The sequence below is a fragment of the Oncorhynchus kisutch genome, linkage group LG11 (genome assembly GCF_002021735.2).
Source record: "Oncorhynchus kisutch isolate 150728-3 linkage group LG11, Okis_V2, whole genome shotgun sequence".
In the NCBI taxonomy this organism is placed as follows: Eukaryota; Metazoa; Chordata; class Actinopteri; order Salmoniformes; family Salmonidae; genus Oncorhynchus; species Oncorhynchus kisutch.
In genome coordinates this window covers 73,558,782-73,585,498 of record NC_034184.2, presented here as the reverse complement: position 1 = coordinate 73,585,498, position 26,717 = coordinate 73,558,782, and the positions used below count along the sequence as shown (strand labels likewise).

Here is a 26,717-nt window from a genome sequence, read left to right as displayed (position 1 = left end):
GTAACAATTTACGTTAAGTACCTTAATGTGGGTTTTCAATTAACATTGCCAAAAAGATGGCTTAGCAAAGAGCAATTTCTCAAACAAATTGTTTTTCTAGGACTGTCTGGGAGTGGTCTGAGTGGGGAGGGGAAAGGTGAAAAAAAAGCTGTTATTGGCAGAGAGGTTTGGAACTCTCTTTCTTATTGGTCTATTAACGGTCAACAGGCAGGCCAAAACTCCATCCCACCAAAACAGTCAGAAATGTCAGGCAGTCTTTTCAGACAGCTCTTACACTAAAACGGCATTATCATCTTAGTGTGGAAATACACACTCAGTGGCCAGTTTATTAGACACACCACCCCGTTCATGAAAACGGTTCGCTCCTACAGACAGTGAGTCACATGGCCGTGGCTTGCTTTATAAAACAGGCAGACAGGCATCTGGTTACTGCTTCGATTAAACGTTAGAATGGGCAAAACGAGTGACCTAAGCGACTTCGAGTGTGATATGATCGTCGGTGCCAGGCGCGCCGGTTCCAGTATCTAAGTAACAGACGGCCCCCTGGGCTTGTCATACACGGCAGTGTCTATGGTTTACCGATAATGGTGCGGCAAACAAAAAAACGTCCAGTCAGTGGCAGTCCTGTGGGCGGAAACAGCTTGTTGATGAGAGAGGTCAAAGGAGAATGGCAAGAATCGTACAAGCTCACAGGCGGGCCACAAACAGGCAAATAACGGCGCAGTGGTGTGCAGAATGGCATCTCGGTGCACACAACTCGTTTGTCCTTTTCATGGATGGACTGTTGCAGCAGACAACCACACCGGGTTCCACTCCAATCAGCTAAAAATAAGAAGAAGCGTCTCCAGTGGGAACGCGATCGTTGGTGATCGCGTTCCCACTGGAGACATTTCTTCTGGACAATTGAGGAGTGGAAAAACATTGCCTAGTCCAATTAATCCCTGTTCCTGTTGCGTCATGCTGAAGGCAGTCAGGATTTGGTGTAAACAGCATGAAACCATGGCCCCATCCTGCCTAGTGTCATCGGTACAGGCTGGTGGCAGTGGTGTAGTGGTGTGGGGGATGTTTTCCTGGCACACGTTAGGTCCCATGAGACCAATTGTAGCAAATTGTATCAATTGTACCTTGATACCAAACGTTGGAATGTTTCTGACACCTTGTAGAATCCATTCCCTTGAAGAATTCAGGCTGTTCTGGAGGCAAAGGGGGTCCAACTCGATAGTATACTGAAAAAATATATAAATGTAACATGCAACAATTCCAATGATTTTACTGAGTTACAGTTCTTCTCCTGTTTTTTTCTAGTATTACATTGTTACTGATTATTGCATTTTGGGGTTTTGAGTTTGCAAGAAAGCAAGAAAGGCATTTCACTGTACTTGTGCATGTGACATTAACTTGAAATCAGTCAATTGAAATAAATCTATGGATTTCACATGATTTGGCGGGGACGCAGCCATGGGAGGGCATAGGCCAATCAGAATAATTTTTTTCCTCACTAAAGGGCTTTATTACAGACAGAAATACTCCTCAGTTTCATCAGCAGTCCGGGTGGCTGTTCTCAGACAATCCTGCAGGCGAAGAAGCTGAATGTGGAGGTCCTGGGCTGGCGTGGTTACACGTGGTCTGTGGTTGTACATACTGCCAAATTCTCTAAAACGACATTGGAGGTGGTTTATGGTAGAGAAATTAACATTAAATTCTCTGGCAACAGTTCTGGTGGACATTCCTGCAGTCTGCATGCCAATTGCACGCTCCCTCAAAACTTGAGACATCTGTGGCACTGTGTTGTGACAACTGCATTAAAAATTTTTTTTTATCCCAACACAAGGTGCACCTGTGTAATGATCATGCAGTTTAATCAGCTTCTTAATATGCCACACCTGTCAGGTGGATGGATTATCTTGGCAATAGTAAAGATTTCACTTGACTGGGCAGGGGCGCAGCCATGGGTTGGCCTGGGAGGGAATAGGCCCACCCACTGGGGAGCCAGGCCCAGCCAGTCAGAATGAGTTTTTCACCACAAAAGGGCTTTATTACAGACATGTTTCATCAGCTGTCTGGATGGCTAATCTCAGACGATCACGCAGGCGAGGTTACACGTGGTCTGAGGTTGTGAGGCCGGTTGGACGTACTTCTAAATTCTACAAAACGACGGAGAGAAATGAACATTGACTTATCTGGCAACAGCTCTGGTGGATATTCCTGCAGTCAGCATGCCAATTCCACACTCCCTCAACTTGAGACATCTGTGGCATCGTGTTGTGACAACTGCACATTTGTGTTGTTTAAAAAAAATCCACAGCACAAGGTGCACCTGTGTGATGTGCATGCTGTTTAATCAGCTTCTTGATATGCCACACCTGTCAGGTGAATAGATTATCTTGGCAAAAGAGAAATGCTCACTAACAGGGATGTAAACAAATTGGTGCACAAAATTTGATAGGAATGGACATTTTCTGGGATATTTTATTTCAGCTCATGGGGCCAACACTTTACATGTTGTGTTTATATTTTTGTTCAGTATAGATGAGTGTACCTAATAAACTGGCTACTGATTGTATATGAAACACGGGGAAATCAATTGTTTTACTCCACTGGGCCTTTAAAACCATAACTAATAGTTTTTCTTTTGAATATTGTGCTAAGTTTCCAATTTGCACATTTCAGAAGTGTAACAGTGTCTGAGTAGCCTACATAAAAGTGCATTTTCTAAATTGATCTCTGAACATTCGATATCAACTTCATAAAGCTAAAATTCTCAAAAGTTATGCTATAGTTTAACGGGATAGTTTGGGATTTTGGCAATGAGGCCCTTTATCGATTTCCCCTACTAGCTGTTCCCATAGACTTCCAGTAGTTAGCGATTGCGCTCACGGTAGTTGGCAGCTTACTTAAAACTGAACACTGAGACATAAAAATTATATCCAGTTCATCTGACTCTCGGGAAGTAGATACATTTTTTTAAATTAATTGCCCAAATCCCGAACATTCCCTTTAATAGAAGTGGCCTCTTGCCGAGTTCAAAACAACTGGGAGGTCAAATCATGACTTCAGTGATCTTCAGCTCGGGAAGTCCGAGCTCTAGAAAAGGCCCGACCTCCCGAGTTGGAATTCGGAATTGGATGACGTTCAAATCGATTTCCCAGTCAGAGCTAGTTTTTTTCCGAGTTCCCAGTTGTTTTGAACACACTGAAGTCGGAATTCAGAGATTTCCGCGTTCCCAGTTCCCATTGTTTTGAATTCGGCATCTGGACACACTATACACCACACTGAAAGAGTCACTACCATTTCGAATAGACTTAGGGCCCATTCCACAATATGTGCCTTGAAATGCATTAACATTTATTGTAATTAGGAGTTTGTTGTGGTTGCAAAATTGTGCATTTTTGTAAAATATATATCTGACTGCAAAAAAATGAATGTCAACTCATAATTCCCTTTTCATGCAAATAATCAAATGGAATCCCTCTTGATTGTTAAGAGATAAAGCTGGACTTAAATGACAGAACATGATTATTTAGGCCACTTAGAACAAATACATCTCAGTAAACTTATTTACAACCGATGGAATGGGAGACATGTCTTATTTCTATTCCTCAAGTCATTATCAAAAAACTGATGAAGATGAAGAGGCTCCTACCACTGCTGAGATTCTGACAGATCACTTCACATGACAGATGTCAAGTTATTCACACATGCATTTAGTGCAAATGTTAATTTCACCAGACACGGAATTTCTAAAAATTATACACACGTTAATATCTCCAACAGGCACAGAACAGCAGAAAGCAGAGCAGAAACACAGCATGGTCAAAATAAGAGCAACAATATTCAGGCTTTCTCAGATTTTATATACATAATCACATAATATATTAATTTACAATGTGTTCCTACTATTGAAAGAGTCGTGACTGTCTCCTTTACATGAAAATACTGAAGTCGAAAGCCGAGACTTCAGTTGTTTGATAAATACAAATAATAAGCACTGTCAGACGACGAATCTGCTGTCCATTTCACAAGTCCTCATTGGTGGATTTAGCTGAAAGAGTCTTACTAATTAATGGTCGTCTGAATTAGAAGTCCCTTATGCAGTGGATAGATTTATGTCTGCGAGGTCGACGATGATGCGCCTTGATTTTCTGTCTGTTTTGAATTGTTCAGAAACTGACCGCTGGCCCCGACGTATAACCTGGATCGCATTGGCCACTTCTGTTAAGATAAAAAGATAACAAATTATTTAGTGAGTGCAGTTAACTGATTTCAATGCACCTGAAAATATAATTAATAAATGAAGAAACAAATATGTTGCTATGTTTATTTTAAGTAATTATTCAGTTGAACACACATACATTAAGCAATATATTAATTTAAATGTTTAATTTTACACAATTTATGGTGCAAATTGGTGCTTTCAATTACCAATAATAGCCATTCCTCTCTGTATAATTGTATTAAACATAATAGGAAGCCTACTCATTTTAAAGATCTGTGTAATATAAAAAGTTGTGCAATGATGGCTAAATGCATTTTATGCATGTATGATTGATAATTGTTAGACAAATATTTTTTTTATTATCATGTTTTTTTCTATCATGTGGTATATCGAATAGAGCTCAGACACAATTATCACACACTTTGTCAGGTTAGTTTCAAATTGAATTTCGATATCAATTCAACGTAAAAATGTGTTGGGCCTACTTACTTTCACAGGGTGCAGGTAACCTTCACCTTTCAGCGAGTGTAAGGCCTCTGTTTGTCTATTGCTCTCTCCCTCCTCCATCCCCTCCTCTTGCAAGGTCCGAGTCAGATGGGCAATATACGTGGTGGCCAAAATCAACACGTCGAGCTTGGACAGTTTTGTGTCCGGTGGCACCGACGGAAGAGTCCTCTGTAGCTCCAGGAATGCGCTTCTCAGGGTCTGCACTCGACTCCTCTCCCGTGCTGCGTTGGCTGCTGCCGGTCGCCCTCTGCCACCGAGCCCACCGGCCTGGACCACCCTGGAGTGATGCAGGGCCTCCGGACGCCGACTGTCGGTGGTCAGCATGTCAGGACTGGGGCTGGAGCTGGGGCTAGATGTGGGACTCTCATCCATAACTGTCACTGGGCCATTTCCACTATCCATGCGTATCGTCTGTCTTCCAACCATATAGGGAGCACTTATAAACCTGACGGGTAACATATGCCTTGTTGATGAATGTACATTTTCACTTGCCTATTAATTACATAAACAAACTGAAAATGCCAAGACTGTAATTGAAACAAAAAAATTATGTATTTCATATTTTATAATAAGCCTACATTAGCCTACAGATATAGTACAAGTTTATGTAGGTCTATTGACCAGTGTGCGCAAATGCATTGAAATGATCAGCAACAGGCCAAGTTAGTTGCTGAACATAAATGAAGGCAGGCATATCAAATCCTCACCCTTGTCTTGAACTGTGCGCATTTTTAACTTGTGTTATAAACACACCGTTGAATATTTAGGCATTTTGAAAAAGATTAATGCTAAAATAGTATTGCAACAAATTCTGTATCCAATTAGGCCTATTGAGTAAACTTACATTTGCAATACCCATATAAAGCATTCAATGCGCATATTGGCAACATGTACTTAATCAACATGCCATAAAAACATTACTAAATTGTTGTGAAGAATGTCAATCAAATATCAAAGAAAATATAATCACATGTTATTGTTCCTTCATTATTGCAATAAAGCATTTGAAAAAGAATCATACTGAGACCCACGTGTGTTAACCTTGACCTAAGAAGGCTGCTTTCCCAAGTTTCATTTGACATGAGAATGTGAAACATATAATAAATAGTTCTATGGCAGTTGCATCATTATTTGGTGTGGTGCAGACTCATGTAAATAATACCAATTATCGTGCACCAAACAGTGCACCGTCATTAAATATGTTTATATAACTGATTGTGCTTGATGGTGTTATCAAGAAATCAAAACACCTCATAACCCTCTGAAAATAATATTACTTTGAATGTATTCCAAGCCATGTCGTCTATGAAAATAAGGAGAACTTACCTTAAAATTTCCCCCAAAACGCCGCCTTGAGTAACGACATCAAGGCACTGCAGAGAGGTATCGTGCACCACACAGACTCCACTGCTGCTACAGTACGAGGTGGAGAAAAGTAGCCCTGCCGCTCCAAGTACAGATAATCTTTATAAAGAGGCGCGGCCGCGGAAAAAGGTGCGCAGTGGTCCGCGTCTATGCGTGCTCACCTGAGTGTGTGCTTAAAACTCTCAGGAACTTCTAATTTATTGGATACCCAAAGAGCTGACAACTCTTAGACTCCGGAGTAATTAATCATAAGCCCTTAAGACTGCCTGGCAGTGGGAGAGACTCTGCTCTTTCCCTTTCACAACTTGTTTGTGTCAGAGGGGAGAGAGGAGTGACCCCTTTTCAACACCAGAGGCAGCATTTTTTTCTAGCGAACACCATTTTGGGGACGGTACTTCTCTCAAAACCATATGTGAGCAAACCATGTATTTTTGTCATATTATGGTCACGTCAATAAAGAGAGGACATCTGTATTATTACGTTGATATGGGTCGTCAACTGGTATACCTGCCTTTCTACCCAAGTGCTCGGTCACTGCTTTGCTTTCTAAAGGCTTCAAGGGGGCTATATCAGGTACATGCCCAAATAAACAGTCCCTAATATTTTGGTGCTAATGTTGCAGACGCCAATGGTTGCAGCAGACCATGATGACAAGATGACTAGAGGGTAAGGTGATATGCAAAATTGACTAATTGCCAGGGTGCCTTGAGTTGCAGGTAGAAAAATAGTCTGATTTCCATGAAAAAGCAAGGGCTAATAAACAAACTTTGAACAATGCAATCAACACAGGCCTACACGAGGAAATACTTGCGACACATAAATTAATCACTGATTTCCAGGGTCCGCAAACGGAGATGTCGGCAAATGAATGATTGCAATTATTCATAATATAGGCTATATCCTTAGACGGTTCTTAATAAACATTATTTTTGTTAGGATGGAGTAACAGAATTGCTTCGGGGAGGACCACTAATTATGAGGCAGAGCAAAAAGGGTTAAGTAAGCTTCGTTCCCTAATTACCCCACATCTTTCAGGGGTTATACTTCGCCATACTTTAAAAAGCCCATTTAGACGTGCGGAGGGAATTTAGACAGGGACTTATAAGCATACAATAACCAACCCAATATTACTCCTAACTCGGCGAGGATTTGTTGTGTTGGAGGATTATTTCCACATTATAAGAGAGGGACTGCAGGCAATATGCAATTAATATGTCCTTTGCTACCGCACAGCATGCGGTACCGATGCACGAATGGAACCAACAGGACCCTGAACAGCTTCTACCCGAAGACACAAGGCTGCTAAATAGTTAGTTAAATCGCTAACCAAACAGCTTCTACCCGAAGACACAAGGCTGCTAAATAGTTAGTTAAATCGTTAACCCCAGACTACCTTAATGGACCCCGTTTGCACATTGTTTTACTCATCACAACCGTTACTACAATACTGTTAACTAGCTCTCACTTTATTATATGTACAGTGCATATCTACCTCAATTACCTCGTACCCCTGCGCCTCTACTCGGTACTGGTACCTCATGTATATAGCCACGTTATCTTTACTCATTGTATATTTATTAAAACTTTTATTATTGCGTGTTATTATTTTTCTATTATTTCTCTATTTTCTCTCTGCATTGTTGGGAAGTAAGTTAGTAAGCATTTCACTGTTGTTCACGAAGCATGTGAAGAATACAATTTGATGCTCTAAAATGACTTTGTTTGTGTGTTGATCAATTAACCAAGGCTTCTGTTGAAATGAAAACCTTCACCATTTATTATACAAGAATCTTATAAAATGTCAATGGTGCGCAATCAAGTGCATATCTCCCGAGTGGCGCAGCGGTCTAAGGTACTGTGCTAGAGACGTCACTACAGACACCCTGGTTCGAAAACATAGGGCAGCACACAATTGGCCCAGCGTCATCCAGGTTTGACCGGTATAGGCCGTCATTGTAAATAATAATTTGTTCTTAACTGACTTGCCTAGTTATTTATTTATTTATTTATCTGACATCATTACATACCGTCGGTGTCCCACAAAACATGTCCTTTACACAATGGGAACAGACAAAATAGACTGCCAAAGACACCAGATAGTAACAACTCAAATTGAAGCTATTCCAAGTGATTTATTTGGAATAAAACAAATTCAGATTGGATTTATGTGGATTTATTCGATATAGAGTTATGGGATATAACTTCCCAAATTGGTGATGTTATCTGAAAAATCAAAAAAAAATAAATTATAAAGTGAAATTGAGACATCCCAGCATGGACACACCATAGGAAAACACCCTTCTTTGGCATTCAGGGGAATTCATAAATAAACACATCGCACTCTAAAATCTTACACTCCAAAATCCAGGTATTTTAAACATTCTTATCAAGTACACTTAGGTACACACAACAAACAGGCAAAACCAACTATCATTGATGTACAAAATATTTAAAAAACGAAATTACCTTTATTTACACTGCACAACATAAAACATAATCATTTTTGTCACTTTTCAACAGGGCAAATATTGGCGAGTATAATTTCAATAGACTCCATTGCCTTGGGCAAAGAGTGCAGGTAGTAAATATACAGTATCATGCATAAAGTGCCTCTACCACAGTCCATCAGTCACTAACAGTAGACTCCTTCCTAGTGAGCTTTTCAGGGGTCAGGTCTGCTCCTGATGTGTGACGACAGCAGTGTTAGGCTATGTGCTGTGTACAAGGTAAGGGTCAGACGTGAGAGGGTCATCAGAGTGTGTGTGTGTGTTAGCGGAGCTGGCATGTCAGATTTTCTTCAGGTTCCGTGGACTGGGAGAACCGAGAGAAAGCTGACCAGTAAGTGATCATCAACCTCTTTAATGTTGTATAAGTGGGATATGTTTAAGTGGGATATGGTATGAAAAAGTATCAAGCAATGTATATTAAAGAGAAAGCCACTGTATGAACTTTTTATATTGTACTGATGGTCAACCCCAGGCCGACAGCAGGGAAGAAAAGTGTTTATTCGCTAAAAAAATATATTTTTTTGACAAATAGCAGGCCATTCGTCAAGCATGTATACAAAAGGAAACAAACAGTTAAGTGAAACATGCTGATGTTTAAATCACTTATACCAACTAAATACACGTTCTTATTCAAACACATTTGGCTCTCATTTTTGTATGAATGAATGAAGAAATGAATCAATTATCAAACATGGGTGGGAAGAGCCACTGTATTCTAAATCTGTTATATTGAACAGTCTAAAAACACTGACTGTTTGTGTCCCATATGGATGTATTAAAAAACGGTACTAATAAATGACCAAAGAGACCATTTAATTGATTGTATTGGTGACAGGCAATGATGATATCTTGATCTGAAACCTTTGCTGCTGCTGCCACTTTATCTTCCTACTTTTCCACTACTGTACTGTTTCCCCTTTTAAAGGCCATTTTTGTTTCTTTTTGACCATTTTACTTTTACATTTACAAACAAACACAGTAAGGTACTTAAATTGTTCCCCAGAAATGATTTTGAGATTATTCTTTTTTTTAAACGACTGCATTGGACCTTTAATAAATATGCAACATCCAGCAAGTTTTTGACTCGTTCAATCTCTGTTTCATGAATGTTTCATATGGATGATAGGAATATACAGTGGGGCAAAAAAGTATTTAGTCAGCCACCAATTGTGCAAGTTCTCCCACTTAAAAAGATGAGAGAGGCCTGTAAGTTTCATCATAGGTACACTTCAACTATGACAGGCAAATGAGAAAAAAAATCCAGAAAATCACATTTTAGGATTTTTAATGAATTTATTTGCAAATTATGGTGGAAAATAAGTATTTGGTCAATAACAAAAGTTTCTCAATACCTTGTTATATACCCTTTGTTGGCAATGAAAGAGGTCAAACGTTTTCTGTAAGTCTTCACAAGGTTTTCACACACTGTTGCTGGTATTTTGGCCCATTCCTCCATGCAGATCTCCTCTAGAGCAGTGATGTTTTGGGGCTGTTGCTGGGCAACACGGACTTTCAACTCCCTCCAAAGATTTTCTATGGGGTTGAGATCTGGAGACTGGCTAGGCCACTCCAGGACCTTGAAATGCTTCTTACGAAGCCACTCCTTCATTGCCCGGGCGGTGTGTTTGGGATCATTGTCATGCTGAAAGACCCACCCCCGTTTCATCTTCAATGCCCTTGCTGATGGAAGGAGGTTTTCTCTCAAAATCTCACGATACATGGCCCCATTCATTCTTTCCTTTACACGGATCAGTCGTACTGGTCCCTTTGCAGAAAAACAGCCCCAAAGCATGATGTTTCCACCCCCATGCTTCACAGTAGGTATGGTGTTCTTTGGATGTCCTCCAAACACGACGAGTTGAGTTTTTACCAACAAGTTATATTTTGGTTTCATCTGACCATATGACATTCTCCCAATCTTCTTATGGATCATCCAAATGCTCTCTAGCAAACTTCAGACGGGCCTGGACATGTACTGGCTTAAGAAGGTGGACACGTCTGGCACTGTAGGATTTGAGTCCCTGGCGGCGTAGTGTGTTACTGATGGTAGGCTTTGTTACTTTGGTCCCAGCTCTCTGCAGGTCATTCACTAGGTCCCCCCGTGTGGTCCTGGGATTTTTGTTCACCGTTCTTGTGATCATTTTGACCCCACGGGGTGAGATCTTGCGTGGAGCCCCAGATCGAGGGAGATTGTCAGTGGTCTTGTATGTCTTCCATTTCCTAATAATTGCTCCCACAGTTGATTTCTTCAAACCAAGCTGCTTACCTATTGCAGATTCAGTCTTCCCAGCCTGGTGCAGGTCTACAATTTTGTTTCTGGTGTCCTTTGACAGCTCTTTGGTCTTGGCCGTAGTGGAGTTTGAAGTGTGACTGTTTGAGGTTGTGGACAGGTGTCTTTTATACTGATAACAAGTTCAAACAGGTGCCATTAATACAGGTAACGAGTGGAGGACAGAGGAGCCTCTTAAAGAAGAAGTTACAGGTCTGTGAGAGCCAGAAATCTTGCTTGTTTGTAGGTGACCAAATACTTATTTTCCACCATCATTTGCAAATAAATTCATAAAAAATCCTACAATGTGATTTTCTGGATTATTTTCCCTCATTTTGTCTGTCATAGTTGAAGTGTACCTATGATGAAAATTACAGGCCTCTCTCGTCTTTTTAAGTGGGAGAACTTGCACAATTGGTGGCTGACTAAATACTTTTTTGCCCCACTGTAGATTGTTACGGTACCTCATTGCTGCACTGTCCAGTTGTGAGTGTTCCAAGTGGACCTTCCTGCTGGGTCGCCCCCTCCAGAGGATTCTTCTTGCCACGGGTGTTGCCGTAGTTATAGTTGTATGAAGGATGGGGGCCCGTGTGGAAGTCTGATGCAACACAAACAAAGTCACACATACACACACACACACACACCATGTCACAGTTCTGACAATACTTTGGACACACACACAACAGGACCAAAGTAGGGACTGCGGTGCGGTGGAAAAGTGTATGGCGGTAACATGGGATATTAACTTTTTAAAGTTCTGACAAAGTGAGTGTCTCTTAAATATTTGTAATAAGAGGTTCTTCATTACGGCTGTCAATAATATGGAGGTTGAAATATGTGTTCTGTATGTCTCTATTATCAGAAGGATGCAAAAATATATAACAGTACATTATCTTACCAGTAAAGGGATAGGTGATCTGGCCGGTCATAAAGATATAACCGTACATTATCTTATCAGTAAAGGGATAGGTGATCTGGATATAACAGTACATTATCTTATCAGTAAAGGGATAGGTGATCTGGCCGGTCATAAAGATATAACAGTACATTATCTTATCAGTAAAGGGATAGGTGATCTGGATATAACAGTACATTATCTTATCAGTAAAGGGATAGGTGATCTGGATATAACAGTACATTATCTTATCAGTAAAGGGATAGGTGATCTGGATATAACAGTACATTATCTTATCAGTAAAGGGATAGGTGATCTGGATATAACAGTACATTATCTTATCAGTAAAGGGATAGGTGATCTGGATATAACAGTAAATTATCTTATCAGTAAAGGGATAGTGATCTGGATATAACAGTACATTATCTTATCAGTAAAGGGATAGGTGATCTGGATATAACAGTAAATTATCTTATCAGTAAAGGGATAGGTGATCTGGATATAACAGTACATTATCTTATCAGTAAAGGGATAGGTGATCTGGATATAACAGTACATTATCTTATCAGTAAAGGGATAGGTGATCTGGATATAACAGTACATTATCTTATCAGTAAAGGGATAGTGATCTGGATATAACAGTACATTATCTTATCAGTAAAGGGATAGTGATCTGGATATAACAGTACATTATCTTATCAGTAAAGGGATGGTGATCTGGATATAACAGTACATTATCTTATCAGTAAAGGGATAGTGATCTGGATATAACAGTACATTATCTTATCAGTAAAGGGATAGGTGATCTGGATATAACAGTACATTATCTTATCAGTAAAGGGATAGGTGATTTGTGGAAACAAAGTGGCACTTTAACCTTTGAGGAAGTGAATATGGAGGACTCGAAAGTATCCATTTATAATGCATCTACAGACTGTAAATTCAACAATGTATAAGAAGTCAAACAATGAATGTAATCAACAAACCACACAAACCACTCTCCAGTGGGAAAGTCATACTATCAGCAAAAACAACAACACGATTCAAAGGTTGTCCTGCCAAGAGCAAAGTCCAAGAGAAAAGGTGCAAACAACACATCAGCTTGTTAAACAGTCGCTGGTGTCATGTGACTAATAAGCGTGTTGCCTGCCCCGCAGTGTATGTTTATCTAAAGGCACATTAATCCAAGCCTGGAAATATGAATACTCTCTGGACACGCTCTGATTGTTCATTGCCTTCCTGTCTCGGCCAAAGCGCTTCCACTTTTCTAGCCCGCGCTGCAATCAGTTCAGAGGGGACCCCTCGGCGCAGCGCGCTCCCAGGCTTTGATAAATGATCGTGTCATGGCCGTCACTCACAAAGGCCCTGGCGAGGAGCGGCCCAGCGCCAAATTGCCCCCCACGCGGGGGCGAGAAGACTAGAACAGCCCAGGCTGGATGAGCACTGTGCTGGGCTGCTGGGCCCTGGTTCCTCACTGGACTTAATGATTGGCCAGTTATGAACCTGTATTTGACCAGCATTTCGCTTCCCCCGTCCTCTCTGGTCCTCCTGCAGTGCTAACAGCCTCGGTAGATACCAGCCCATTTGTCACCCTGGCTGACTGCCTGTCATAATCTATTTTAAAAATCCATAATGCTTCCTGGGGATTCTGACCACACTGGGCTGAAGGAGGGATTGATCCTTCATGGTGCTGTCTTTGCAGGATCAATAGTGGCAGAGGGGTTGTATAAATTAAAGGAGATATCCACTAAATATGAGAACATGAGAGCTCCCTCTGACACATGTTCAGCAATTACCTGCAGAGGGCTGCTCTTCTCAGTGGAATATCATTTATGTTGAGTGCCAATGTTACCCACGCTAACAGTGTGCTTTCAATGTCCCAAAGTGACATTATAGTGTGGATCAAAAAATTGCTTTTTAAAAGAATTCAGCCATCAAGCCTTTCAGATCCATAAAGAGAGAGATTTTATTTTAAATACCTCAGTGGAGCCTCAGGAACGCACAGCAGGTCGTTTTTCAAGGTCAACACAGCGAGCAGAAACCATATCTTTGCTTTTAATGAATCTCCCATCAAGTTCAGTGGTACTGCTGGGGAGGTATCAAATGCTGGACTCACAGAGAAATAGGAAAAATCTGCCTCCTAAGAAAGGTTCTTAGGAGAGAAACTTGCGCTTGTTTTAAAGCTGTCAGCGAGGGCAGTCCTGGGGGACCAGGCCGCTGATTTGTTGAATAATTCTGACCCTGTGCGAGTCGCAGAGACTGGGAACCTCTGGCGGGATTTGCAGGATTTGGTTCTTTAGCACTCTGCTCTCCATATCATTTCACACATCACTTACAGAGGGCAGTGCTGCTATGTTCATGTTACCCTGATCCGCTTAAAGCGAGCATGTTGATTTTGATACACAACGCCACGCATAGTTGCTGTGATGTGGGTCATTATTTTGATCGCACAACATTCTCACAGTTTACACTTTTGTCACATTGGTAAAGAGTAGAGTAAGTGGCAACTGGTATTAGTTCCATCAGTAGTAGTGCTTTCAGGAGGAAACATACCTGCATGTCCTGTAGCTGGTTGTCTGCAGCAAAGTGTTTCTTTAGAACGGCAAGATCTCTGACATCATCTATGTTGTTCCTGTTGATATTCATGACACCTAAAGATTCCCGCAAAGATAATCTACTTTGTAAATACAATGGCAAAACATTTGAACAACTACTTAAATGATATTTATAACCAGTATATATTATTGATCCTTGATTAACACTGTAAAATGGTTCAATAGATTGCTTTGGTTCTATTAAATGCTGTTGTATTAAATACGCCTGTCCAAATTTGGTATTCATCTTAGTTTCACTTCCTGGAAGCATTGATAAAAAGCTGGAGCTCTTACATTTGCGCTGCAATTTCTTTAATTATCAAAATAAACAGGAATGTGAGATTTGCAGTTTGTTTAACCAGAGTCTAAGGAGTAAACAGCTCTGGTTGATCTGTGAGACCAGAAAGTGCCACAGAGCTCTCTTTAACATCATCAAACTCAGCACAACACCGCTTTTACAGGGACCAGTTTCCTTATGGAAATCTGAGAGACCATTTCCAGACAAGGACATAATGCAGATTGTGAACATATACATTTGGTCTGATTGCGCAGAGATGGAAATTATGACATTACCGATAAAGAGCAACATTAGATCAATGGTGGAATCCTGGTGCACAGGCACAACCTGCATTTAAATAGTCAATTGTGGTGTGAAATGAGCTAAAACAATCTTATTTACAATCCCAGTTGGTTTGTTATTGGGTCTTACAGCGAGGGAGAAGAAAGTCCTGGGGTCCTTCAGCTCCTCTAACCCCCCCACCACGTGATGCTGTTTCCCTCTAGGTAGAGCTCCTTCAGCTCCTCTAACCCCCCCCACCACCATGATGCTGTTTCCCTCTAGGTAGAGCTCCTTCAGCTCCCCTAACCCCCTCCCCCACCACCGTGATGCTGTTTCCCTCTAGGTAGAGCTCCTTCAGCTCCTCTAACCCCCCCACCACCATGATGCTGTTTCCCTCTAGGTAGAGCTCCTTCAGCTCCTCTAACCCCCCCACCACCATGATGCTGTTTCCCTCTAGGTAGAGCTCCTTCAGCTCCTCTAACCCCCCCACCACCATGATGCTGTTTCCCTCTAGGTAGAGCTCCTTCAGCTCCTCTAACCCCCCCACCACCATGATGCTGTTTCCCTCTAGGTAGAGCTCCTTCAGCTCCTCTAACCCCCCCACCATGTGATGCTGTTTCCCTCTAGGTAGAGCTCCTTCAGCTCCTCTAACCCCCCCACCACCATGATGCTGTTTCCCTCTAGGTAGAGCTCCTTCAGCTCCTCTAACCCCCCCACCACCATGATGCTGTTTCCCTCTAGGTAGAGCTCCTTCAGCTCCTCTAACCCCCCCACCACCATGATGCTGTTTCCCTCTAGGTAGAGCTCCTTCAGCTCCTCTAACCCCCCCACCACCGTGATGCTGTTTCCCTCTAGGTAGAGCTCCTTCAGCTCCTCTAACCCCCCCACCACCGTGATGCTGTTTCCCTCTAGGTAGAGCTCCTTCAGCTCCTCTAACCCCCCCACCACCGTGATGCTGTTTCCCTCTAGGTAGAGCTCCTTCAGCTCCTCTAACCCCCCCACCACCATGATGCTGTTTCCCTCTAGGTAGAGCTCCTTCAGCTCCTCTAACCCCCCCACCATGTGATGCTGTTTCCCTCTAGGTAGAGCTCCTTCAGCTCCTCTAACCCCCCCACCACCATGATGCTGTTTCCCTCTAGGTAGAGCTCCTTCAGCTCCTCTAACCCCCCCACCACCATGATGCTGTTTCCCTCTAGGTAGAGCTCCTTCAGCTCCTCTAACCCCCCCACCACCATGATGCTGTTTCCCTCTAGGTAGAGCTCCTTCAGCTCCTCTAACCCCCCCACCACCGTGATGCTGTTTCCCTCTAGGTAGAGCTCCTTCAGCTCCTCTAACCCCCCCACCACCGTGATGCTGTTTCCCTCTAGGTAGAGCTCCTTCAGCTCCTCTAACCCCCCCACCACCGTGATGCTGTTTCCCTCTAGGTAGAGCTCCTTCAGCTCCTCTAACCCCCCCACCACCATGATGCTGTTTCCCTCTAGGTAGAGCTCCTTCAGCTCCTCTAACCCCCCCACCACCGTGATGCTGTTTCCCTCCAGGTAGAGCTCCTTCAGCTCCTCCAACCCCCCACCATGTGATGCTGTTTCCCTCTAGGTAGAGCTCCTTCAGCTCCTCCAACCCCCCCACCACCATGATGCTGTTTCCCTCCAGGTAGCTGATATGGCACAGAGAGAGACACGCACACACACACGAACATAAAATTGAGATGTACACACATGCACAAACACCCACGAATGGAGAAACATGGACATTTGAACACAGACAGTCAAAAACAGATGAATGTATCGCCAAAGCTTTAGCACAGACGGCAAACATTTAAACTGGATACATAGGACAAGTTCCTACTCACAGCTTGGAGAGCTTCTGCGGGTTGGAGAGGTTATCTACGTGAGTGATGTTGTTGTTCTGCATGTATAGGTGTGTGAGGTTTGAGGCAAAGCCCAAGTTGCAGATCTGGGTGATCTTATTGTCGTACAGGTAGAGGACTGTAAGGTTTCTGCACATGGAGAGATCTTCCTGCAACGCATACGTTCACAAACAAAGACGATTTCCCTACCATTAGAACATTGGAGGCTGCTGAGGGGAGGACGGAGCAAATGGAATGGCATCAAACAACAAGGAAACCATGTGTTTGATGTATTTCATACCATTCCACCTATTCCACTCCAGCCATGACCACAAGCTCGTCCTCCCCAATTAAGGTGCCACCAACGTCCTGCGCATTAGAAGTAAAAAAAGAGAGACGCACAGAAACAAAACATAGCTGGCCTATATTAATTTTGGTAACTGTAGTATCGTACTTACAATGTCCACTATGTACTTGTTAGAAGTTCAGGTGAGTGAGTTTCTTGAGATACTGTGGGAGGGAGTAGCTTCTCTTGTCTGTCAAATGGTAGCTGGATTTGGAAATCAGATCCATGGTGAGGCGGACCATGATGGCTCGTCACAGACCCTGCCTCAGAGTGGATGCTTTTCAGCTTCAGCCAAGCGTTCACAGAACAACCACCAGAAATGTCTGAAAAAGGGAAGTTAATAAGCTAGCTGTAAAGAGTAACGCCAAAGGAAAATAAATGTCATTGGAGTCTTTCCACAAAAAAGTAACTATATGACAGATTCAAAAATATATTACCTCAATTAAATATTTTAGACTTTAAGAGCTCATTAAAGTAAAGAGGGATATAAATAGGCCTAAATGAAACCTATTCCCCAAGCATGCCATCTATTCCCCAAACAGGCCATATATCCCCCAAGCAGGCCATATATCCCCCAAGCAGGCCATATATCCCCCAAGCAGGCCATATATCCCCCAAGCATGGCGTCTATTCCCCAAGCAGGCCATCTATTCCCTGAGCAGGTCATCTATGCCCCGAGCAGGCCATCTATCCCCCGAGCAGGCCATCTATGCCCCAATCAGGCCGTCTGTGCCCCAATCAGGCAATCCATTCCAAGAGCAGGCCATCTATTCCCCAAGCAGGCCTGCTGACACCCCAGGGGTTTGTTTATTAGCTAGACCCTGACACCAGATCTAAATGTGCATGTGATTTTCTCTCTCTCAATGAAGACATCGAGAAGTATAGATGTCCTTCTCTGCTCACCAGTCACTATCCCTCATGAGCAAGGCTTTATTCCTTTTGCACTTCTGCCTCAGTTCCAGTATGCACACACTTCTGTTGAGAGAAAAACACACGCACACACACAGATCAGAGTGTGACAACAAGTATTTTCTAAACTTGATCTCAGGGCACGAGCCGAGGCAGAGTTGACATGAATGGAGAGCCTTCGATCGATTGAGATCTCCCGTGGGCAGCAACAAGATCAGTGTAGCCCTCGGGACAGACAGCAGTTAATCATGTGCAAAACTGACACTAGCAGCAGTTAACTTTACAGGATAAATTCAAGGCCACATTCATTCACATATTTTCTGTAGCAACTACTAACGTTTAGCTAGCCTGCATTGCTAGCTAACGTTGGGATGTCAACAAAGCTATCAGCGCTAGCCATAAAAAATAAAAAACTTTAAATACAAATCTAGCTACCTCTGTAGTATATGTACGTGTCCCCCTTGTAAAATGATGATAAAGAGACTAAAGACGCGGGGTGAGATGAATAAATTTACACTCGTGTGGTCTGTGGATATCCTTGTTGGAATGATTGCCATGGGGACAACGCGCCAAAGCTGCGTAAAGTACTTATTCTTTATGTTTTAATGGCATACCACAACTAATTTGCCGACCAGTGATCAAATATATCCTGTCCTATGCAAGAAAAATATGAAACGGAAATGTTACTTTCCTTCTATTATCTTGACTAGGCTAATTAACAACCATAGATTTAGTTGTGTTTTTCGGGCACGAGCTGTTTACACCTTATGTCTATGGTTTACACAAGTGTCAATCAAAGTGTGTACCGCGTGCAGTTGAAGTCAGAAAGATAAATTCATATTCTGCTCATTACTAATTACAATGGTTGCCTGTATTCATGCATTTCATTCTTGCCAACGCTCTGTTTTATTTAACTACGGGCGGCAGGGTAGCCTAGTGGTTAGAGCGTTGGAATAGTAACCGGAAGGTTGCAAGTTCAAATCCCTGAGCTGACAAGGTACACATCTGTCATTCTGCCCCTGAACAGGCAGTTAACCCACTGTTCCTAGGCCGTCATTGAAAATAAGAATTTGTTCTTAACCTAGTTAAATAAAGGTGAACAAATATATATTTTCGACTATGACAGTTGTGAAAAATGACTAAATACAGGCTGTGTATGTGGACCCAAAAGTAAAATGATCTAGAACAAACGTAGGAATTCACAAAGGAAGTTGTAGAAAATAATTGGCTGTGCAGCATATGCAGGCAAAACATTTCCTTTACATTGTTCAATTTTCTGTGAAACATAATTCAATGTAATGGCTGCATCAATAGATTGAATCAATTATTTAAATGATCACAATCAAATGTTTTTTTTGTTAATTTAGGTAAAATCTCCTCAGAATTAATCACAGTTTGAGTATATCGCTGTTTTTGCCATTGGTATCTAGATTTGAATAAATGTGTATATTTGCATCCAAAATATTTGTGAATTGGATCGCTTTTCACACTTTATTGCCTTGTCACATCCTCATGAAAAACATATTTTGGGCCAGACTTTCCTGGCTGAGTAAATTGAAAAATATTGGATAAATATAAAGAAAGCCAGAATGAAACAAGCTAAATTCCTTTCAGCACTTTTCCTTTCTTCAGAAATAGTCTAAAACGATTCCATTCCAACACCATGAATCATGTGGTCTTTTATGTACCTTTCTAATGATCAGCTACTTGTGTGGTATTGTAGACCTCTGAAATAAAAAACGTTTTGCCTTTCCATTGGTGGAATGTAAAATCTTTTATGTCCATGATTATTTTCAATGAGGTCAAAGGTTAAATAAAAATCAAATAGTGTGGAACATCTCAGACAGGCACACACACACGCAAACAGTAAACAGATCCTGCAGCTATCCCCGAGGCCTGTAGACTATAGTGCCTGCTGACATGTACATGACGTAACCCGACACCATGTTTATTAGTTTCTCCTCTTCTCTCCAGCCAAGTTCACATTGCTTCCAGTAATAATGCGTATAACGCGCCAGGCAGGCTGGGGTCGCAGTGCGATTGGCTCAGCGAGTCTCAGCAGTGACCCATGCATTGTTATATAATGTCAAGGCCCGGGCTTCCTGCAACTGAGTGACTTGCCTCCACTTATGCATGCAGAGCACTTGGCAGGGAGGAAATGTAGCGCTATAGGCCCTTCTTTCCCCCACATAGCTCCACTCTAGGGCAATGAGTGAGTTCCAACCCCCTTCATTATAGCCTACACCATGCTTGTTGAGCATATTCTGAGATCCAAAGTAAACAATATCCTTGGACTTCTGCAGGGTAATTTGTTCCGCAGGGTCTATAGGTGCCCAGTAGTAAATAGCTATTCATCATACGCCTTATCAATCCTCTGTTCTCAGAACTTCAGTTAGGCCTAGTTTTTTAAATCACCCCTGTTTATTATTGTAATGTATTTTCGATGAACTCACCAAATGAGGTGCAATTCCACTGTTTCATAGATAATACAGAACATATTAAGTGTACGCTAATTAAAATAAATGTTAATTCAATAACATATTAGCAAATGCATTGAATGCCTGGTTGTCGGTCAGCCTTCATTGGAATTCACATTTACTTGTTTCCACTGTAAACGAAGCATCTGAATGTTCATCTGGTGACGACCATAAGAATGACATGTACGGAACACTGGTCTTATATTTAAAGGATCATTTACAAATCTTGCATTAGGTAAAACTACTACTAAGACAGCATGTTCCATATACTTGTTGAGCATCTAGCCATAACAGTATTTAGCTATAACAGTACTGTAATGCACTTAAAACCACTAGCTACAGAGCATTCAATGTGAGGGTAAAGCCAATTGTTTCCTGTTGTTAATTCCAAAAACTCAAATTACATTTAACATAATTCAATAAGTTTCCTCTTTCTAAAACACTTTAGGATACACACTTCAACCATTATAATAACATAAAAAGAATGTAAAAAGAAAATCATTACAAGAAATGATGCCAAAGCTCATGTACATGAGGAAATGCAGACCCATTCAAAGTGCATCAAATATGGTTCCACGCCTCTGCAATGTTGCATCAAAAATATACATTCCACCATTATAATACTACAAGAAAAAGAATTATGACATTAAACGGTGCCAGGGCTGCAGTGTGTAAGGAAAAGCAGACTCTGTGTCTGCTTCGATGTAGACGGGTTGGGTGAATAGACTCCAGTGTGCATGGCTCCTGTTTCTGTGCTGCATCATTGCCGCGGCTCGACTTGACGACTTGACAATCCTGAAGGATTGTGTACTACAGAGAGACAACCTGCACCGAAAGCCACTCCGCAGAGACTTCTCGACCATGCCAGCCAGTGTTTACGTTTGAGCCGATGCAGCGGCTTGAGTTTGTTGTTCCATAATGTAATGATATGACTGGCCAGAGTTGAAATGACTGGCTGACTGGTTGTAGGTTTTGTTATGGAGTAATATACCATGGTCTTTGTTAAAGTGTTAAGTCATGCTGCGAGGGTGTGTGTGTGTAGTCTACTCTAGCCAATACCTAACAGCCATGGGACATGGAAATGTCACAGTGCTATGTCATGTTGAACCCAAAGGAGAATACCTTTCAAAAGTCTGCAAGCATTCAAAAATAAGAAAATACATGAACTAAAGTTGGAAGCAATTCAGTCAAAACAATATGGTTCACCAACCTCAGGAATTTTAACAACACTATTTATTCATACACTTATGTGGACATAAGTTGAGATCAATCACTCACACTAAAGAATAGCTGAAGATAAAAACCAATAAACTTTCCTCAGATAATAATTGAAAGATCATCCTGTGAACCAGAATCTAAATAGTAATACACACACGAGGGGTGACTCCACTTGGACTGTTTCGGGCTTAGATGGTAGACGTGTTGATTTGATTGAAGAGCTTATGCTTGATGACTTGAGACATCAGACCATGGATCGCCTCAATTGTCGTCTTGCAGCTAGAATAGCCAGAAAAAAAGAGGAAAGTTCAGTTTGGCTCTGGACATGAAGAGGTGACACGGACGTCCTATCCATCAACAGACAGGTCAGATAAACAAACAGATAGGTGTTGCATTCACGGGACAAAATCTCAATAAACCACAACCATTGTATAAATAATAAGCAGACCTTGAATAGGTAGGTAGGACAACTCTACCTGCTAAAACAAGTAACTAAGTATTCCCATTGCATCTATACACAAATAATGTGTGATCAGAATAGTAATAATACAGAGATTCTATAACTTAGAGTAGTACATAGCGTAGGCCTAAGCAGACCAGAGATTTCCATTGATCGTGTTCATCAGAAAGGCAAAAATGTTCCCAGATCACTATTCCTACTCTGAGAAACTTTGTGAATACGGACCAATGATTCTATTATGGGGTAAGAATAATTTGTTTCTCTGTGTCAGTTGAATATTTAAATGGTGTGTTTAACAGCGACTCAAATTGGTTTACAGTTGTCAATAATATCAGTAAAAATCTTTATTGTAACAGTACATAGGGTTTTATCAACAATCCAATCCAGTCTGTCAATACTGCAAAACATGAACAAACATACAGTGTGATATATGGTGCCATGCCAATTTTAGAGATCAATGCATTAAATCATTCACTAAATAAGCTCTAGGCCTGGAAGCCAAATAAATAATTACAAGTAAATGCAGAATAAACAAGATCTAAATTAGATAGATAACAGGAGTGGAGGAGCGTTGCGTTACCTGTCTCGTGTTGCTTTGGCCAGTTTGTCCTCTGACTTCCTGTCGTGTGTGTCCAGGCCCAGCATGAAGCTTCCTCTTCCAAGCTGAGCCTCCGACTGCTCCAGTTTCTCAGACAGGTCAAACACCTGGCCCGTGGTGTACTCTGAATTCTGGGGAGGACACACGCATGTATTATGTACCAATATGTTATATTGTCATGTACCATGATCAGACGAAAGCATATCCGCGTATTGTGATTAAGTTAATCAAAGTATGTGGAAGCAGTAGCCTATATACCCATGTGTGGGCTTTCTTTCTTTCATTCATTCTTTCTTTACACACACACACACACACACACACACACACACACACACACACACACACACACACACACACACACACACACACACACACACAATGTTCATCACCACCCTATTTTCTTCACCACTACTGAGACATTCTATTAAACAGTTACAATATGTTGAACTTGTTAATGGATTAAATGTCTTGTCAAGTCGCGGTGAAAGGGGTTCGGTGAAAAGGTTTGCCTAAGGTGAGGCCTTGTGTTCCATGGAGCAGGTAATTAGGAGACAATGATAGGGAGCCAGACTGTGGTGACAGTGTAGTGACTGACAAAGCCCTTCGCCAATGGACCAGTCAACTCCTGACAACTAGTCAATCCATCTTCATTCAGAATGACCAGAGTCCACTGTTTGGATAGTCTGCTGCCTTTAGAGACTGTTTAGCATCCACAATGGGAATTCACAGGGGGCTTTCAATCTCTAGAAAGTATTGGCAACAAGGGAGATGATCCACGGTGAACCACAGCGGAATCTATATCACCACATCTCCAACGCATAGATATTTTTTTTAAAGATTAACATGGTGGCCTCAGTCATATTAATTAACCTATGCTTGTAAATCTGTACAAGTGACCTTTTGGAAAATAGAAGACCCCCCCCCCCCCCCCCCGGGCCATATAAAATGATTATAATAATGGTATAAATAAAGAAAGGGATTGTCATTAATATGTAAGAATCACGCACCATATATTTGGGCTGCTACTTGACTCGGAACAGTATAGTTACATATCTATTTGTAAACGAAAGGGTTTCACAAATGTAGCATTGCTTGATTTAGAGTTAAATTCAAAACACTCACCGTCAGAAGACTTGAAGAGCTCAGAGTGTTGACCCAGTATTTATTCCAGAGGAGCTCCAGTAATTTCCGATCCAGGGAAGACTTGAAATAAGTCACCTCCAAGGCATAATACCTAAACAAACAAGCCCACTGCACTTAGTGAATGAATAAACTATGTCAATTAAATGAAGAAAATACTACCTTTTTATTTAATAATGATAATAATCCCCAGTTTACAATTGCGTCATTCATCCCCCTCCTCTCCCCTGTAATTATTCCCCAGGTCGTTGCTGCAAATGAGAATGTGTTCTCAGTCAACTTACTTGGTAAAATATCGGATAAATAAAAAATAAGAATAAATAAAATTATTTACCACAGAATTATTACATCATAATGACTTGAATTTGTGTTATAGGCTACATCAACCCTAAAATAAATAAATAAAATATATATATATGAAGTATCTTGTCAAGTTTACTTAGACAATTTGCAAGATGATACTAAATATTATATGTTCGCCTCAAGTATAAACGTCCAAGATGAAAACTCACTGTTTGCAGTGCACGCCGAAGTCTTCGATCTTGTTCAGGGGAATAGTCTGATATTCAGAGGGTCCCTCATCAGGAGGTTTGTAACCCTGAAAAACAACACAAACACACAATTATTAGACTCATGATGTCTGAAAATGTATATTTAATGAGAGGAAACGTAGTCTTAAAATATTTGCACAGTTCGATAGTGAGAGACAGCCAACTACTAATTAACCACCAATAAACACATTTTACAAAAGGAATAATTAACTAAATGTTGACAATGAATCATAATAGTATTACTTATAGATACAACAAAATCTTTAAAATAAATATTCCAATTGGCATGCTAAATATAGCAAATATATTTATGAGCGATAAATGAGACCAAAATGCTGAATTTGCAGTAATTGTGTTCCTAACTTGTCTAATACCACATGTAACACGGCTAAACACTGGAATAATGCAAGAAACACATTTTACTCCTTACCTTGGGGTATGTTCTGAAGGCGCCAAGATTGACTTTCCCTGCAGATATGGTGCGAGTGGGGTCGATCTGGGAGGGAGAGATATACAGTAGAACAGGAAAATGTTTTCAGAGGTCAGACAGTCTCTAGAGACCACTCCAAGCCGGCCACCAGGAGTGATGTTTTCTTCTCAACTACTGCTGCCAGTGTAGTCAAAGAACACACTTAATTATCCTATGCCCTTGGCACTTCAGCCCTGCAAAACCAATCAAGTGTAAATAGCATCTACAGTTACAAAAGCCAAATATGTGCCGTGCTCATGGTGGACTACTACCATACATCATCAACCACTAAAGGGATGCCTAAACCTGATTGCACCCCTCTCAGTTACACATGTATAGCCTTGCACCCACAAATTCAAAAGGAAAACCAAAGTACTGTATTTAGGAAGCAGTCTAATAAAAGACAAATGGACATTTTAACATGTGTATTTTGGGGGTATTGCATTATGAGCTGAAGTTGGGGCAGATCTTTCACTGTACTCACCACCACCGCCACAAAGGGCTCCTGAAACTGCTGGTTGAGCATCTGAGTGCTGACATCTATACCTGACAACCAGCAGCCGTAACCTGGGTGACTGTGGTACCAGCCAATAGCGTTCTCCAGCCGACCAACCTGACAGTTCACAAACGGCAAGGAATCAGTATCAATACAATGAAGAGATAGTGTCCAATATGTAACCATTGTGATAAACCATGACAAGCACAGTTCTCACTAAAATGTCATGTGTGTTATGATCCATCCTTTTATGCAACATTAAGGACCAAAATCTCATTCCAAGAGTCAGTCATATTACCTGTTTGGCATTCTCAATGTAGGCAGCCATGTATTCATAAGCCGCAGCCTGGGCGTTGACCCGCGTCTCTGTGCCCTCCACGGGTAAGGCAAAGCTGTCCATGATGTTCATGGTCTCCCCGTCCACTTTCCCAAGCATCAGACCCATCACCTCGAGGTTGCCCCCGGACCTGGCGTGCATCACCATCTTCAGCAGCGCCAGAGCAGATATCTGGCAGTATTTGAAGTAATGATGACTATAGGACAAAAATAATATTGGTGTGAATTATGTTCAGGGAATTAATATGGCATTCACTAATTAGCTTGCAATGCAGGGAGAATTTCCATTGTTGACATGCTAACTAGCAAGCTAACTTCAGCTAGTAACGTTAGCTAGCTGGTCAAGCCAACACAGCCAAACAAGGAGCTAGCAAACAGTTGCAAAATAAAACAAATTACAATCTATAATTTTTCAAATATATACTTACTCCTTTGTCCATGGCTTCGCAGCAAGGATTTCCTGTTGTTGTTTTTTGTCATATTTATATATTTCATCTATGCTCTGAACTTCCTGCATACTGTTTTGTAGCTCCCATGTTTTCTGTGCCATGCTACTCCCTGCCATGTTGACAACCTAGTCTCACTACCTCTCTAAAATATAAAGTAATACTAGAAAGAAAACTAGTGCGCTATCAAACGTGGAATATTTCAAAAACCTGTAATAATAACACAATCTCAAAGCAGTAGCCCTTGCTCATCCATTCGTTCAGGGAGCCATGACACTGGACTGTACCATGCTATGAGGAAGGGGGACATACACGTTTAAAAAAAATCTAAAATAAAAAGTGACCGTGGGGTTTTTGTTCAGTTAATGAGTATACGCATAAAATCATCGAATTAATTCAGAAATGCATGTCCCAAACAAATAAACTTATACTTGTATTCATCAACAGCCACGAAACACCAATTAACGTGATGGTTTAGTCCAAATAACACAGACGATGTGATAGAAATGGTAA

The 26,717-nt window shown here is 41.4% G+C and overlaps 2 protein-coding genes and 1 long non-coding RNA gene across 3 annotated transcripts; all 3 read right to left on the bottom strand.

Annotated features, from left to right (window-relative positions):
- Positions 1-3,373: 3,373 nt before the first annotated feature.
- LOC109900148 (transcription factor 24-like) lies at positions 3,374-5,149 on the bottom strand. The gene is made up of 2 exons (XM_031835161.1): positions 4,706-5,149; positions 3,374-4,212 (listed from the first exon to the last, which is right to left on the bottom strand). Exons 1-2 carry the CDS (start codon positions 5,147-5,149, stop codon positions 4,105-4,107), a joined length of 552 nt encoding a protein of 183 aa, XP_031691021.1. The 3' UTR covers positions 3,374-4,104.
- Positions 5,150-8,239: 3,090 nt separating this feature from the next.
- On the bottom strand, positions 8,240-18,694 carry LOC109899012 (uncharacterized). Its single transcript, XR_004211535.1, has 7 exons — positions 18,449-18,694; positions 18,008-18,079; positions 17,217-17,427; positions 16,762-16,928; positions 14,313-14,410; positions 11,329-11,462; positions 8,240-8,311 (listed from the first exon to the last, which is right to left on the bottom strand). It is a non-coding gene; the product is annotated as an uncharacterized LOC109899012 (long non-coding RNA).
- Positions 18,695-21,703: 3,009 nt separating this feature from the next.
- On the bottom strand, positions 21,704-26,504 carry LOC109899277 (COP9 signalosome complex subunit 5). Its single transcript, XM_020494343.2, has 8 exons — positions 26,187-26,504; positions 25,721-25,955; positions 25,411-25,539; positions 24,888-24,953; positions 24,419-24,504; positions 23,889-24,000; positions 22,749-22,897; positions 21,704-21,987 (listed from the first exon to the last, which is right to left on the bottom strand). Exons 1-8 carry the CDS (start codon positions 26,321-26,323, stop codon positions 21,897-21,899), a joined length of 1,005 nt encoding a protein of 334 aa, XP_020349932.1. The 5' UTR covers positions 26,324-26,504; the 3' UTR covers positions 21,704-21,896.
- Positions 26,505-26,717: the final 213 nt, after the last annotated feature.

Bases quoted from the DNA above. Each gene is read 5' to 3' on its own strand.
- LOC109899277 (XM_020494343.2), bottom strand. From the start codon at position 26,323: ATGGCAGGGAGTAGCATGGCACAGAAAACATGGGAGCTACAAAACAGT. The intron at 25,956-26,186 runs GTAAGTATATAT...TTTGTCCTATAG, and splicing joins GCGAAGCCATGGACAAAGGA to TCATCATTACTTCAAATACT. The intron at 22,898-23,888 runs GTGAGTGTTTTG...TGTCCTCCCCAG, and splicing joins GCTCTTCAAGTCTTCTGACG to AATTCAGAGTACACCACGGG.
- LOC109900148 (XM_031835161.1), bottom strand. From the start codon at position 5,149: ATGGTTGGAAGACAGACGATACGCATGGATAGTGGAAATGGCCCAGTG. The intron at 4,213-4,705 runs GTAAGTAGGCCC...TTATCTTAACAG, and splicing joins GTTACCTGCACCCTGTGAAA to AAGTGGCCAATGCGATCCAG.